This window comes from Hipposideros armiger, unplaced genomic scaffold (assembly GCF_001890085.2).
Source record: "Hipposideros armiger isolate ML-2016 unplaced genomic scaffold, ASM189008v1 scaffold_378, whole genome shotgun sequence".
NCBI classification, from domain to species: domain Eukaryota; kingdom Metazoa; phylum Chordata; class Mammalia; order Chiroptera; family Hipposideridae; genus Hipposideros; species Hipposideros armiger.
In genome coordinates, this window is record NW_017731728.1 from 338,882 (window position 1) to 353,691 (window position 14,810).

Genomic DNA, 14,810 nt, shown 5'->3' on the forward strand with positions numbered 1-14,810 from the left:
GCAGACGGAAGGGAAGCTGCCCCAGGATGGGGAAAGATGGGGAAACGGGGAAATCCCAGGGCGAACCTCTGCAGCAAAGCCTGAGGTGGGGGGGGGGGACGCAACACGAGTGGGGAGTGAGAACCCAGGGCAGGCCACCAAGGCAGGAGGGACAGCAGGAGAAGACGGAGCCGAGGAGGGGAGGTGGGGGACACAGGTGGGGGCTCAGCCACCTGCCATCACCTGCCCAGCCTTCCTGATGCCACACCAGCACCGTGTGTCGGGGATCTGAGCTAAGGGACCTGTTGGGCCCAGAGCCCCGTCACTTCTGTGGTCAGCAGCATGGCCTCCTGACCGGCTCGTTGACATTTACTGCCCACCTGCTACAGGACAGGTGCTGAGCTACATGCTGGGACTGACAGGACTCAGAGGGACCAGGCCCTGACCTCACAGCTCCGAGGGCAGCAGGAAGCACTATGAAGCTGACTTTCACGGGGTGCGAAGGCTAGATAGAGGGTGCTCTGGACACCTCCCTGGGGGAGGGGCCGCGGGGGTAGTAGAACCAGGGAAGGAGGCAATGCGCAAGCAGAGAAGCAGAGCCAGAGGAGGAGGGAACCAAGGGAACAGCAGAGGCAGGGATGTGCCGGACAGAAGGTACAGCGCGCTCCAAGGAGCAGAGGTGGACAAGAGCCTGCGGATTCCAGGAACTGGGATCCCAAATCAGGATGGCTGGAGAGCAGAGTCCAGGACCGTCATCCAAGGGATGGGGCTCGAAGCCACAGGAACAGGGCCTTCCGGGGATCGTTAGCGAAGAACACAAAGTAAAATCATTACCTAATTATGAGCACAGGCCGCCACAGGTCATTGTACTCTGGAACCAAAACAACTGTGTACATTGTGTACGAAATCAAATCCATAGCCCCTACCGGGGCGGGGGGGGGTGGGGACTGCTACAGAGGCTAAATCAGTGACCATCAGAAGCGTGGACAGAAGGAAAGCGGGGGAGGGATGGAGGGGCCGTATCAGCTTGGCTTAATGGGACCTGAATGTAATTGACTACTGCTTTTTTTTTTTTGGTTTTTTGAGCTGGTCAAGTTCAGTCCCACCAGATGTCATGAAAGGGGGGCCTGTGAGGAATGACTAACAGAAGGAAACCAGGTGGGAACAAGCCCTGAACTGTACCTGACTCATGCTTGTATGTCCAGTACCAGCCTGGGGTGGGCCTCCCAAACTTGCCACCGTTCTCAGTTAAAAGCCCACATGCCACAGAGGGAAGGGGTTTGAGGCCTGAGCTGTGCTGAGAAGCTGCTCTGAGGGCGCAGCAGAGCCCACCCAGGGCTGATTCTCATTGGCAACCCCCTCCCAGTTCAAGGTGGGCTCAGACCATCCATCTGCAAGCCTATATTTAGAGCGCACTCCCAGAGCAGGTGGGAAAAGCAACCTGCTGAGGCCACCTGTGCAAGTCTAGGCCTGCCAGACACACTGAGAGGGGACAAGGAGCAGGAGTAGGTGAGGGGGAGCCCCACGCAGCCAGCCTGAGGCTTAGCACCACACGGACTCAGCATCCGCACTCTTCCATTCGTCACACGTCCATTTTGATAGTCATGTTTCCCTTTATTTTTCATAAGAATTCCTTTTCCAAAAATGCCAAGTTTATCTCACACCTACCAAAGGGTAAGGGGGTGGGGGTGGGGGAAGGCACTAAAAATGGAATGGAAGCTCAAGACCAGGCCCAACCCCACTGGGAAAGAAGGTCACGGCAGTTGAACTCCTGGGGACAAGCACAGTGCGGCCTGAGCAACCCGGCACCGTGACCGGCAAGGTTTCTACTTCACAGGTGGGAATCAAGGCTCGAATGTGAACTGACTTTCTCAGGGTCCCACAGGCAGGTAATGATGGGTAGGAATCACACCTGACTACGAAGCGTGCTGGGCAAAGTCACTCTACCTTTCTGTGTCCCCATTAGTTCAGCTTTAAAATGGGAATGATGACATGGCTCCTGTGAGAATGAAATGAAGTGACATGCGTGACAACACGTGGTGAACTGTAAAGCGTGACGCCTGTGTTCACGTCTTCCCCACGACCCTTCCCCATGACCAAGGGCAAGGTGAGGGGATGGCACTGCCACCCGGGCCCTCAGCTCCCTGCCCTCTGGCTCGCTTTGGCCAGCACGCGCAGGATTGGCTGTACAGTTCCTGGAACATCCTGGCTCTGCTCCAACGATGCCAACCCAGGCCAGCTGTCCTGAGGCCTCCCGACCATCCTGCAGGACAGCCGCAGCAGCAGGAGACACGAGGGGCCAAAACTACTCCTAGCTCAGGTCTAGAGGTGCTGGGAAATTCGGCAGAGCCGTCACCACAGAGGGACATTGCTGGAAACGTCTCCACTTAGCAGACACTGTCAATGCCCAGGTGGAGACAGCTGTGCTGCAGAGCGGGACCCTCACTTCCAGAACCCCAGCCCAGCCGAGGAGCTGCAGGCCTAAGTCTACACCCCTATGCCCCATCCCCGAGCACGCCAGGAACGCTCCCTTCTGGGAAGCGGCCTCTGTGGCCTCCTCATCCTGGGACACCTTTATTCACCTAAACAGGACATGCCAGGTGGCACAGGCAGGTGGCCTGGCCTCCTCGGGGAAGTCTGGAAAAGCCCAGGAAGCAGGGGACCAGGCCAAGCTCCCGAAGGCTCCAGCTGGCTCTTCTCTTCCATCCGCCAATAAAGGGCACACGCTCGTGGTCTCAGAAACACGTGCCCTGGGTGGGGAGTCAGGAGCCCTGGGGCCCAGTCCTGGCATTGCCACCAATTGCTGCATGACCTTGAGCAAACCATTTCCCCTCGCTGGGCCTGTTCCCTCATCTGTAAGTGAAGGATTTGGAGCTAGGCCCATTACAATACTTGCTCTCCGTGATTGTCACACACCTTGGTGACCCCTCAGAAAGCCTCATACAGTCCCTAGCACGGACCTTCCACAAGCCCTGAAACTGGGGAGCCATACAAGACAAAACCAAGCAGGAGGTGGGTGCAGAGGCGTGGATGAGAAGACAATGTTTTTAAAATTTCTCTCAAAGAACTGGCTTTCAGGAAGTTTTAGAGCTGTCACACTATAGGCACCTTTTATTCTAGAAAAAAAAAAAAGTGCATTCCCCACCCTGTTCCCTTCACCAGAATTTAGCACCAAGTTTCCTTTGGCTGTTTCCAAACCCCAAATCCACTTTCAGGAGCTGAGTCTGCCATCCCTGCAACCAGCTCCTCAAAACAGAGGAATTCCCAAAGACATTTGATAGAGGCAGCATCCCAGAAGCATCTGAGCCCAAACTCCCAAGGTGACCACTTCAGGCTGCAGCCAGCCCGTGGACGTCCAAAACCATTTAAATTTGTATCTCATTACTCCATAATGCTTTACATGGAACAGTGAATGCCAAATTTTCCTCTTAAGACAGGCCCACATTCTGCCTTAGAGAATGCGGGAATTTGAATTTCCAAAATGAGTGCCAAAAAAAAAAAAAAATCCAAAAGCATCCAGACAGAAAAGAGGAGGTTACCTTCCAAGGAACAAAGTCAAGGTGACCCGAGACTCTGCAATGTTGACTATGAGCCAGCAGTGGAACCAGGTCATGAATCCTAAGCCAAGCGAGTCATTGTCCACAGGTAGAAGCAACACAATGTCATTGCCTCATTCACAAGAGTTAAGAAAATACACCACCCACATGCCCTTTCTGAAAAAAATCTTTGAAGGCACCTCAACTGTCTGGAAAGGAATTAATACACAAAATTCGAAAATGGGTTAGCTGGGGTATCATGAAAGGATTGTGAAAGTGAGCAACAGACCAGTTAAGTCTAAAAATTAAGTTATTGTTGTAAATTTTATTTAAAATTGGATGCTAACGATTTATATGAAATTCTGGAACAGGCAAAAAGTAATCAAAACAGTCATTGTTTCTGGGAGGGCAGAGGTTGACTAGGAAGGGTTAAAAAGCTTTCTAAAGTATTGGAAATGTTCTCTATCTTACGAGGATTTGCGTTACACAGGCGTGAACATTTGTCAAAACTCGGTGAATTGCACACTTAAGATCAGTATATTTCACTGTATACAATTATATCTCAATTTAAAATAGATATCTTAATATAAGACCAAAAAGTATGTGATTGGTTTATACATTACTGAAAACGCAAACTAATCCAGGAATATGGTATAATCTGTTTAGATGTTCTTTAATTTCTCTCAACAATGTTTTATAGTTTTCAGCGTATAGGTCTTACGTGTCTTTTATCAGATTTATCTCTAACTATTTCATAATTTTTGTGGTATGGCAATCGGCGTTATTTATTTTGACTTTTCATTGCTCATAAAACAGAAATACAATTGATTTTTACACACTGATCTTGCATCCTGCAACCTGGTTGTATACACGTGTTTGTTCTAGTGAGGGCTACAAAGTGCTTTTTTGGAGATTCCACCAAATTTTCTACATAGATGGACATGGCCTCTATGAATAAAACCGTTTTACTTCTTCCTCCCCAATCTGGGTGTCTCTTATTGCTTTTTCTTGTCTTATTGCATTGACTAACACCTCCAGTACGATGCTGGCTAGGTGACGAGCGTGAACATCCTTGCTTCATCCCCAAACTTAGGGGGAAAGCATTTCGTATGTCACCATTAAGTACGCTACCTACCGCCAGCTGTCGGGGTTTTGTAAATGTTCTTTTTCAGGTACATGATGTTCCCTTCTATTCCTAGCTTGCTGAGAGATTTTATCAGAACCGAATGCAGGATAAAATGCATTCTTTTTTTTTTTTTTCTAACAGCTCTTTCTGAGGGTCTATTTAAAATACCTAACATGATACTTGATCATGGTGGACACTCGGTCATCATCAGTCATCCCCAGCCATCACCACTCTTGCTGGGTACCAGGCACGGGGACACAAAGATGAACAGGCTCAGGCCCGTTCCCCGAGGAGCTCTCAGTCTATGGGAGAGGCAGAGGTGTCCCCCAAGGTGCCAGGGAGGAACCTGAAGTCAGTGCCACAGAGAACGTCTGTGGGGCCTTGAAGGAAGGAGACTAGCAGGGCTGACGCGCCTGGCAAGCACCATCCCAGAGTCCCAGGGCACTGCCTCTGCTGCCTGGAGGTGCCCCTCTGGGGCCCACTGCAGGTGCCTTTGAACCATCCCAGTCATGGCGTCGAGCAAGTCACTGGGGCCAAGTCTGGTGAATCCGGGACTAAACTCTTTGGGTTACAAACCTGGGATGAATAAATAGCAGTGGGCGGCGGGGAGCACATGGGAAGGGGCCCCCGTGGTCGCTAAGCCCGTCCTGGCTCGATGCTGGGAGGGGAGTGGGGGTTCCAGGCCCAGGAGCTGGGTCAGCGCCCGCAGATGGGGGCGAGGCAGCATGTGCTTGACACCAGCGTGACCTCTTGTTCTTCTCACCAGGCATTCAGTCACATCCCCTTCTGAGCGCCCACTATGGGCCGACACAGCTCTAGGAGCCAGGGGCACAAACGAAAAAGACAGGGCCCCCGCCACCAGAGCCCACCCTCCCGTGACAACCCCAAAGGACACACAGGCAGGGCGGGCTAACAGAACCTGGTGGCCAAATCGCCCCAGCAGTCAGGGGACACGGAGGCGTCCACGACGACTGTCAAGCTGTCAGGCCTGGTTAGCTGGAAGCGCCAGAAATTAGGAATTGTGTAAGGCTGAATGAAGAAACGGGGCCACGTCCCAGGCCCTCGCCCACGGTGATGGGACTTGTCCAGGACCACACAGTGGCTGCCAGGAGCCTTCCATCTCCCATGCCGCTGCCCCTCTGTGAGACCTTCGTCCCTCTGGGGACTTGCTGCACTGAGCCTCTCTTGGGGCCATCCCAGAAGATGAGACCCTCAGATCCCAATCCTGTCTCTGACACAAACAGACCCGATGCCTGCATGGCGCAGGCCAAGGTCAGCATCTGCACGATCCGCTCCAGCCCACGTCGGAGGAGAACAGGGACCCGTGCACCTGAGCCCCACACAGGCTGGGCTGGTGTCTGGGAAATGAGAGATGTCCGGCTCTGAGCATGTGCTCCAAGGAGCTTTATTAGTGTCCACACGCTTGCCCAGCACCAGGGGCTGAAAGCATCCTGAAGAGAAAGCAAGGCCACCACAGGCCAACAGGCCAGGCAGCCGTGGAGATGGTGTCTGCTTCAAGCACAGCCGGTTCACCCCCCTCTGCCCTTTAAGTCTCCCCCTAAGAGGCAGGGCTGTGCAGCCCATAAAGAAATGAAGTCCTGAAGGTTTCCTGGTTTGCCTGACATCTGCCAGCCCCCCCCAAAATCAAGCCCCAGGCCCTCTGTGTGCTCCCCACCTTGGCCAGCATCAGCAGCCACCTGTGGGGTACAGTCAGCCCCACCCTCACCCCGCAGCCCCTGATGACTAAAGTCTGGAGTGGACAAATTCTATCAGCTTCTCCAACTGCTCCTCCAGGCGCTGTGGGTCTCCGTGGTTCTCGATGACCCAATCGAAGTCCCCAAAGTTGTCCAGGCCACATTCTGACTCACCATCGTCCACCCCTGCGGAGGAGGCATGGCGAGGTCAAGCCGGCTCCCTCTGGACAAACACGGGGCATCGGGCATGGAGGCCGGCTGGCCCCAGATGGAGCCAGCCTCTCTGCCTCCCCAGTGACACTCTAGAACCAAGCCCCACCCAGCCCAGGGCTCTTCCCCACCCTCTGAAACAACCTCAGGCCCCAGAGGGTCCCGCCAACTAAACTCGTCCCTTGCCACTGCCTGCAGAGAGTGGACTGTCCTCTAAAACCACAGACAACCCGAAAAGCACTGCATTTTCACTTCATGTGAAGCTAGGCGTCTTGCTTTCCATCCCTACAACGATTCAATCCTCTCGTGAGGCAGCGTGCCATCCTCAGCTGACAATGCGAGGGGTCCCAGCAGCATCACCTGGTGGGTGTACTGTGTCTATAAGGCGAGGTGCAAAGCGCTTCGCCCCAGCCCGGCCTGTGCTCAGTGCCCAGGAAACGGGCAGCCCTCAGGAGGGGTCGTACCCGCTGGACTTGAACTTCCCCGAGTCACCGTGACCCTGGGGCAGGAGGAGACCCGAGCTGTGCCTCGCAACTGCCACAGAGCAGGTCCTGGCTCCTACAGCTCCCTCCTGCCGCCTCCACTCTGTGACCCAAACAGGAGAGAGGCGGCCAGGCCTGCCCTCGGCCCCACTGTCGGTCTCCACCCCGCTGGAGGTCCATCCCAACCAGACCTCCAGCAGCCCACTGGCCTAGAAAAGACCGCCCAGCTAAGGGTCCCAGGCCAAGGTCACGCAGCACCTCTACCCCCAGGACACCCTCCCCTACCCCACTCTGCTTTCTAACCTGGGGTCAGTCCTGAGCCCCGGGCCTCAGATTCCCTTTCCTAATCCCTTACTCACAAGGGAGCAGGTGGCCTGGTCTACAGGTGGGGTGGCCAGCTTGGGGGCAAAGGTCGTGAGCAGCTCACCTGGTGTGAACACCCAGCCCCGCTGCTGTCGGCTCTGCTCCGAGGCCACCACACGGACCGTCTGTGCCACAGCCCCATACGCCTCCTGGAACCACTGGATGTCAGACATCCTTCGTGTGTCACTCACCAGCTGCAGGGAAGGGACACACAAAGGTGACCAACAGGACATGGCGCAGAGAGCAGCAGGACAGGGCGCTGGGTTGGACGAGGGGAGAACCCAGCCCCACTCTGAATAAGCAGTATGACAGGGTTGGTGGGGAACGACATGACCCAGGAAAGCGTAGCCCCACACCCCATGATCACCCAAACAGCTGGGACAGATGTCCTCTCTCCAAGCAGCCGTCCCTGATTGCTGCAGCCTGCAGCCCACTCTGCCCACTGTCTCTGCCATGGACACACTTGTGTTCTGTGGTCGTGCCAGTCATCACTGGGTAAAAGAGGCCTCAGGCTTTGAAGTCAATTCAGCCAGTCCAACACACTCATTTTACAGATGAGCAAACTGAGGCCAGAAACCAAGATACTCTAACTGGTCCCTGCCCCCTAGCACCTTTTCAAATGTAAATGTGATTTCTGTCAGCACCCTGCCCTAATATCTAAACCTCTCAAGGGCTTCCCAACATTCTAACAAGATCCAAAGCTCTTACCCGACTTACAAGGCCCTGCAAGACCTGGCGCCTATTTCCCAGCAGCCCCCTCGTTCATTCCACTGCCACCAACTGACCTCCGTGCTATTTCTCACACACGCCAACCAGGTCTCCACCTCAGGGCCTTTGCACGTGCTATGCCCTCTGCCTGGATAATCACAAGGCAGGCTCCCTCACTTCATGGAGGTCTCGGCTCAAATGTCACCTCCTCAGAGGCTTTCCCTTCCACCCTGGCACCCTTCCTGTCCCTGTTGATTCCGATATGCTGTTTACTTTCCTCTGAGCATCTGTTTATCAGTGTGTGTGTGTGTGTGTGTGTGTGTGTGTGTGTGTGTGTGTGTGTTTACTGTCTGTCTGCCCTACCGAGTCAGCTCCACGAGCCAGAGGACCTTGTCTCATTCACTGCTATGTCCCTGGCCCCTAGTGCGCTGTCTGCCACACCAGCACTCAGGAGCATATGTTCAATGAATGAGTGAATCAGTGAATAAAGAGGCCAGCTGTCCCTGTCCAGGCTGCTGACATGTTCACTCGCCCGACTGTTAAACAAAAACGACAACCAGCACCTGCTGTGTGCCAGGCGCCAGGGACCGAGTGGTGAGCAAATCAGCCCCGGCGTCTGCCTTCTCAGAGCTTCCAGTCTTGGGGGGACAGACAGGGAACTAGCAGCTTCATGGAGACCCGAGTCCTCACGGTGCACATCGACAAGCACCTCAGCCTTACCACTGCCAAAAGTCGATTCCTGATTTTCTCCCCAAACCTGTCCCTCCCTCACCTTCCCTGTCCCAGAAAATGATGACTCTATTTGTCCAGCTGCTCAGAGAAAAATCCTTGGCACCATCTCCTGTGCTCGCAGCCCACAGCCAATGCACCTATTGGCTCCATCTTCAAATTCTGTGCAGAGTCACCCCCTTCTCCTCCCTCCGCCCCCACTCTGGGCCGGCCACGGCCACTCTGCCTATCTGACAAAGGTCCTCTTCCTGGCTGTCAGTCCTCACCCTTGCCCTAGGTCAGACACGTCTCTACTCTGCTCAAAACCCTCCACTGAGTCCCCGTCCCAAGCAGAGAAATATCTATGCTTTTCCAAAGAAACTGCATGATCTGACCTCACCTTCCACCACACACCCTTGACCCACAGATTCCCATTTGGCTCCCGCCCTTACCTCCTTCAGGTCCGGCTCAGATGTCTCATCAGCGAGGCCTTCCGATGCCGCTGACAAAGCAGCAACCCAGCCCTCCCCACACGTGGGGCCTGCTTTACTTTGCCCCGTAGTATTCATCTCCACCCAGTAGATGCTGTATTAACTTAGGGCCTAACTCCCTCTACCCCCGGCTACCATGTAAGCTCCCTGAGGGTGGGGACTTCACTGTGGGTTTGCCCTGATGTACCCGCAAGTCCCCTGGCACCATGCCTCATAGAGCAGACAAGGCTGGCTGACAGATGAAGGTGGAAGGAAAAGGGTACGGTGCTACGGGAGCACCCGACAGGGAGCACGACTTAAGACCAGGGTATCAGGGAAGGCTTCCCTGAAGAGGTGCCATGTAAGCGGAGCCAGACCTAACCAGGTGAAGAGGGAAAGAAACGGCAGTCCGCACAGGTAGAAGAGCATGTGCCAAGGCCCTGATTCCAGAAGAAACTCGATCTATTTGCGGGACAGAACGAAGGCCGATGCAACTGCAGCTTAAGGAGTAAGGAGGCTAAAAGGGGAGCAGGCGCCGGGTCCGTTAAGGCCCAGAGTTCATGCGAAGGGTTTTGGTTTGGTTCATTAGAACAGTGGGACGAAGGGTTCGAACCAAAGGACTGACATGACTTGGTTTATGTTTTGAAAAGTTCACTCTGGCTGCGGTGTGGTGACTGGGTCATAGGGGACAAGACTGAAGCTGGGACCAGTGTGGAAGCTATGACAATTGTCCAGGGGAGAGATGGTGTTTGGACCATGGGAGGTGGCAGCGGAAAGAGCGAAATGGTCACGTCTGAGACTTATGTGGGGAAAGGGGGGGACTAGGGAAATGTGTTTTGTAAATGCTGCCATCTAGCACTCTTACCCAGACCGGCTGGGAGACGCCTTCCACCACCTTCCTGCAGAAGAAGCCTGGGTCAGCCTGGCGTTTCTCCTCCCCCCAGGCGATCATGTCCCGCCGATAGGCCTCCTTGTAGGTGCTGGCATCCAGGAGTCTCTGGAAGTTCAGGCCGTGCTCCTGCCCAAAGCACATTACAAGTCTATGCCCCCAACCTCTCCACCTCCCTGGTCTCCCCTAAAACAGAGGGAGGGTCAGCCTTCCCCACCCCCACCTTCCCCCAGGACGATGCCAGGACCAGGGAGGTCTCTGCCAGGACAGGCTCTGGAAACGAAGAAATCCCAAACACTGGCAGATGGAAGGTCTCAGGACAATCCAGAAATTGTTCCACTGTGTCTTTTAAATGTGTAATGTGGTTTGGTTTGGTTTCTTTTTTTGGAGGTGGGAGGGGGGGTGGTTTTGGCAACAGTTTTACCTTCCCAATTATTTCTGGCTTAAGCTAATCCTGAAATTAGTTTGCATCCCCTGGGCATAGGCTTAGCCTTCAACTAACGTGGGAAATCAGAAAACGTGGCATTGCGTGTTCCCCCACTGCCCCTTCTGGCATCGTTTGCCCCCATCCCAAAGCCCGGGACACTTGGCTTTCCTGACTCTCTCCTCCCTCCCTCAGCCCCTAGCCGCACCCCCAAACCCCCTGGCATCGCTGCTGAAATGGCATCACTCCCTTTGACTCCGGGCACTCCTGGCGCCTCCCACACCGAGCACCCCTGGGGCTGGACGGAGGAGCTGCGTCCTGCCCTGGCCTCCCCTTCTCCAGGGGCACTGACAAGCAGGAGCGGTCCATCAAGAGGGCCCAGGACGGGCAGGGGCCTGAAAACATCCGTTCAGGTTCCAGCTGTGCTACTCACTCACTCACTGCAACAAGGCCTCTCCCCTCGTACTGCTTCTCCGCCTGCAGACTAAGGGCCGAGCGTCGGCCAGTCACATCGCCCGCCTGCACCCCTGCTCCGAGGTGATGCTGGCAGCCACCTCCCGCTTGTAAACTGCTTTTCTGTGTGCTCTTTACCACAGGGGGAGAGTGGCCGCCAGGGGCGTTCCGGTCTGCTGCTCCGTTACATTTCTCATTGTGACTTAAGAAATCAAGGCATTCACATTTCATTTTGGTCCTGGGTTTGAAGGGGAGTGGTAGGTGGAGTGGAGCCGGGTTTCCAGAGGGCAGGGCCAGGCTGGTCTATCAGTCGCCTACTGAGGCTTCAAAAATACAAACTCCAGCCCCTTGGCCCCCCCGGCTGCACCCCCTCACCCTCGCCCCTTCTGGCTCATGTTCCGGAGCCAGGCCTAACCCGGGAAGCACACCATGGTTTTCAAACTGCTCCTCCGAGCCCCGGGGTTGGTGTCAGGTCCCTCTGGGGTGGGCTGAGTGTCTCCACCACCCCAAAGGTTACCACTAAGACAACTGTGACAACCACAGACCGTTATGCCCCGGGTCCCCCAGGCCGCCATTCCATGAACAGGTCTGTTTAGCCGGTGGGAGAAGAGCAGGGGTACAGGAGACGGGGCTGTCGTACGAAAGGGGGGACAAATTCGTCTTGTGTGGCCCCAGAAGGCCAGGCTCAGGCTAACTGACTAAGGGGCCATGAGCACTTAGAGGTCAAGGGCAGAAATGCAGACGACCAGGGGGCTCTTCAATGTGTGAGACGCTCACGTCCACGCCCCTTTCAGAAGTCTAAGGTTATAAGTGTTTGTTTCTTTTCTTTAAATCCTATCCCAACTACCCTGTTTGTTTTTTGAAGACCCACATGGCTCAAAATTCAAACGATGCATATTCACTTACAGTGAAAAATCTCTCTCCCACCCTGTCCCCAGCCGCATAGCTCCACTCCCTGGGGCCACCAATGGCGCAGTGTCTTGGGTACCCTCCCTCCCTTCTGACGCATCCCAAGCACCTGGAACAGCATTGAACACAATACATGCAGCCCATAAATAACCGTTGGATGGCTGAATACATGAGCAAATGTATTTACAATTCTCCCCCATTTTTATACAAGTGCAGCATTCTCTGCCCACTGTTCCAAGTCTTGTTTTTTTCACTCGATAACATATCTTGACCACTCAGGCGACTAAATTTCTCAGAGAATTTCAGGGCTTGTGGCAGGCCAGCTGAGGGGGTCATGTGTGGTATCACACTTTCTGAGTAAGGGGACGTGTGCAGACCCTTGCTAATTCCACAGCATCAGAGCTGCCGACTCGCCTGTCCAGCCTTTTCTGGACACACTTTCTTGAAATACTCTGGGGAGGTGGCCTGAAGTGAGCGAGGCCAGTGGGAAACACAGAGAAGCTGAAAATGCCCCCCGAAAGGTCCACCCACAGAAAACCGAGAGCTGGCCACAAGTGGTCACAGGGACCCTGCCAGCAAGTGACTCAAGCGACAGCCACAGCAACCAAAGCCGGGTAGCTGGCTCCTTCCAACCCATCAGATGCCACAGAGTCACCACCTACCTGAGCATACTGCTCCTTGAGTGGCCCGGAGAGCCGGAGGACAGCACAGGTGTCCGCCCCGAGCCTGTGAGACAGGGAGAGCCAAACCCAGTTACCCTGGAGCTCCCAGGCCCCAGAAGAGGAACCCAGAGGCCTGGGCTGTAGCCCTGTCTCTGCTTCCGGTAACTCACACTGTCAGATCTCACCCTCCCTGATCCCATTTTCTCATCTGTAGAATGGGGATGCCTGTTGCTGGCCTGTCACAGGACCACCATGCAACTCAAATGAATGTGAAAGTGTCCCGAAACTAACAGGGAAAAGAAATAAAATTATAATTCCAATCTGAACATCCGTGTCTGGTGATATCCTGGCTAGGTTAGTTACTGTGGGAACCCCGAACTCGTTTTCTCACAGCAAGAGAACCTCCGCCTCTGTGACCGGGTCCCCACTCAGTTCATCCACTCTGTTCAACTTACTCAGCCAGCCTTTCATTATCTTGTACTGTCTGCTCACAGATTCGCCTAAACGGCTAACACGGTGAGGTGGGTGTTATTTCCACATTTCAGATCAGAAAACTGAGGTTAAGTGAGGAGAACTGACTCATCCAAAGCAACACTGCAAGTAATGAAGCCAGTTTGGGTAAAATAAAAAACAACAGGCATCATTTAGTTCCTGTGCCTTTATAGGTGTCAGAAATATATTCTAAGCCCTTCACATGCACCGTCTCATTTAATCCTTACAACAACCTTATTACTATGCCCATCGCACAGATGACAAAACTGAGGCACAGAATGCATGAGAAACTTGTACGAGGTCACACGCTGGTAAGTGGTGAGTCAGGACTGAATCCCAGCAGTCTCATTCCAAAGCCTGTGCTTCTGACCACTATTTGACTCCTGTGGCTGGGGGTACAGAGAAATTCAACTCAGGAAAAGGTGGTGAAAGATTCAGGTGGTGACCGCTGGCTGCCGTGGGCTCCCCCACAACCTCTTAGGAGCCCTGTGGTGCCCAAAAGCAGCCTCAGGGTACCCTCACCACACTGGTTTTCAGGAGAGGAACCCCACTCTGCTTCCTCCCTGCTACCTCTGCTCTCACAGCCAATGCCCCAGCCAAATGCTCCCACACAGACCATCTCGCTCTGAGAGGAAACACGGAGAAAAAGGTATTCTTTGGGGAGGCAGTGAGGTAAAGCAGAAAAAAACAATTCCTGGATCTATTAATAGACTAAAGCTTAATTTGAGTCCTACATCTGCCGGTGGCTTGGGCACAGGCAAGTCTGGGTTCTGTTGTGTTTTGAACTTTTTGGAGCCTCAGTTTCTTCACCTGTGAAGTGGGGGTGCTGACAGTACCTAACAAAGACGTTTTGAGGCTGAAAGGAGATAATATATACACACAGTGCCTGGCCCACCAGAACGGCTCAGTAAGCCCCAGCTGTTAGGTGGTGTGCTGGGTGAGGGTTTGTCTTTGGAGTCAGACACAGCTGGGGGGTGGTCTTAGGCAAATCATTTATCTGTGACTCAGTTTCCTCATCTGTAACGGTTAACTAGCAACACTATCGCGTGGATTAGGAATGGTGTACAAGAAGTGGCTTGGTAGTGACTGCTATTAATGCTTCTTGGCGAGAGAGGCCTACAGCTTAGTCTTTGGAGAGAGGGTCCCCTGGCTCTTTGAGGTGGGCGTGTGCAGAATGCTGTTTTATATGCTGGTGACATCCCCACCTCCCACCGGCCAGTGCTCCTCCAGCCCTGCAACCCGAGGACCCTACCCAAAGCTCACACCATTCACACCCAAACACACCCCTTGCATCACGTCATGTGGGGTTTCCCCCCACCCTTCCCCGCCCCGCAGACACCTGCTCTGCAGCGCCTCGGTCACGAAGTCCTTCCCGGATTTCCTCTTCCCGCTGAACAGCAGCACCAGCCGCGGGCCGCCTTCCAGCGGGGCCATGAAGCCCCCACGCTTTGCGATCCCTAAAACTGACACTACACCCAACCCTTAAATCGGGCCGCCCGCGCGAAATGGATGCGGCCACTAGAGGGAGTGGCGACGGGGAGGGCTTCTGTCCCCGTCCTCTCCACAGCTGTAGAGAAGACTGCCAGTTCGCATACGCGCTTCCGTACGTTTCAATTAAGGTCTACACAAGTTAAATATGGAGGCAAAGAAGGCTAATTCCCACGACGGCCTTCTCCCCTGAAGACGCACCCCTCCCAGCCCTCAC

At 54.2% G+C, this 14,810-nt stretch overlaps 1 protein-coding gene across 1 annotated transcript; it reads right to left on the reverse strand.

Annotated features, from left to right (window-relative positions):
- Nucleotides 1-4,758: 4,758 nt before the first annotated feature.
- Nucleotides 4,759-14,810, reverse strand: PMVK (phosphomevalonate kinase). Its single transcript, XM_019662631.1, has 5 exons — nucleotides 14,445-14,810; nucleotides 12,614-12,677; nucleotides 10,142-10,294; nucleotides 7,455-7,584; nucleotides 4,759-6,521 (listed from the first exon to the last, which is right to left on the reverse strand). Exons 1-5 carry the CDS (start codon nucleotides 14,537-14,539, stop codon nucleotides 6,385-6,387), a joined length of 579 nt encoding a protein of 192 aa, XP_019518176.1. The 5' UTR covers nucleotides 14,540-14,810; the 3' UTR covers nucleotides 4,759-6,384.

What these genes read in the sequence shown, in the direction of transcription:
- PMVK (XM_019662631.1), bottom strand. Translation starts at nt 14,539, where the DNA reads ATGGCCCCGCTGGAAGGCGGCCCGCGGCTGGTGCTGCTGTTCAGCGGG. An exon ending in TCAAGGAGCAGTATGCTCAG is followed by an intron (nt 10,295 to 12,613) that starts GTAGGTGGTGAC and finishes TGCTTTGGGCAG; the next exon opens with GAGCACGGCCTGAACTTCCA. An exon ending in GCGTCTCCCAGCCGGTCTGG is followed by an intron (nt 7,585 to 10,141) that starts GTAAGAGTGCTA and finishes CCTTCCCTGCAG; the next exon opens with CTGGTGAGTGACACACGAAG.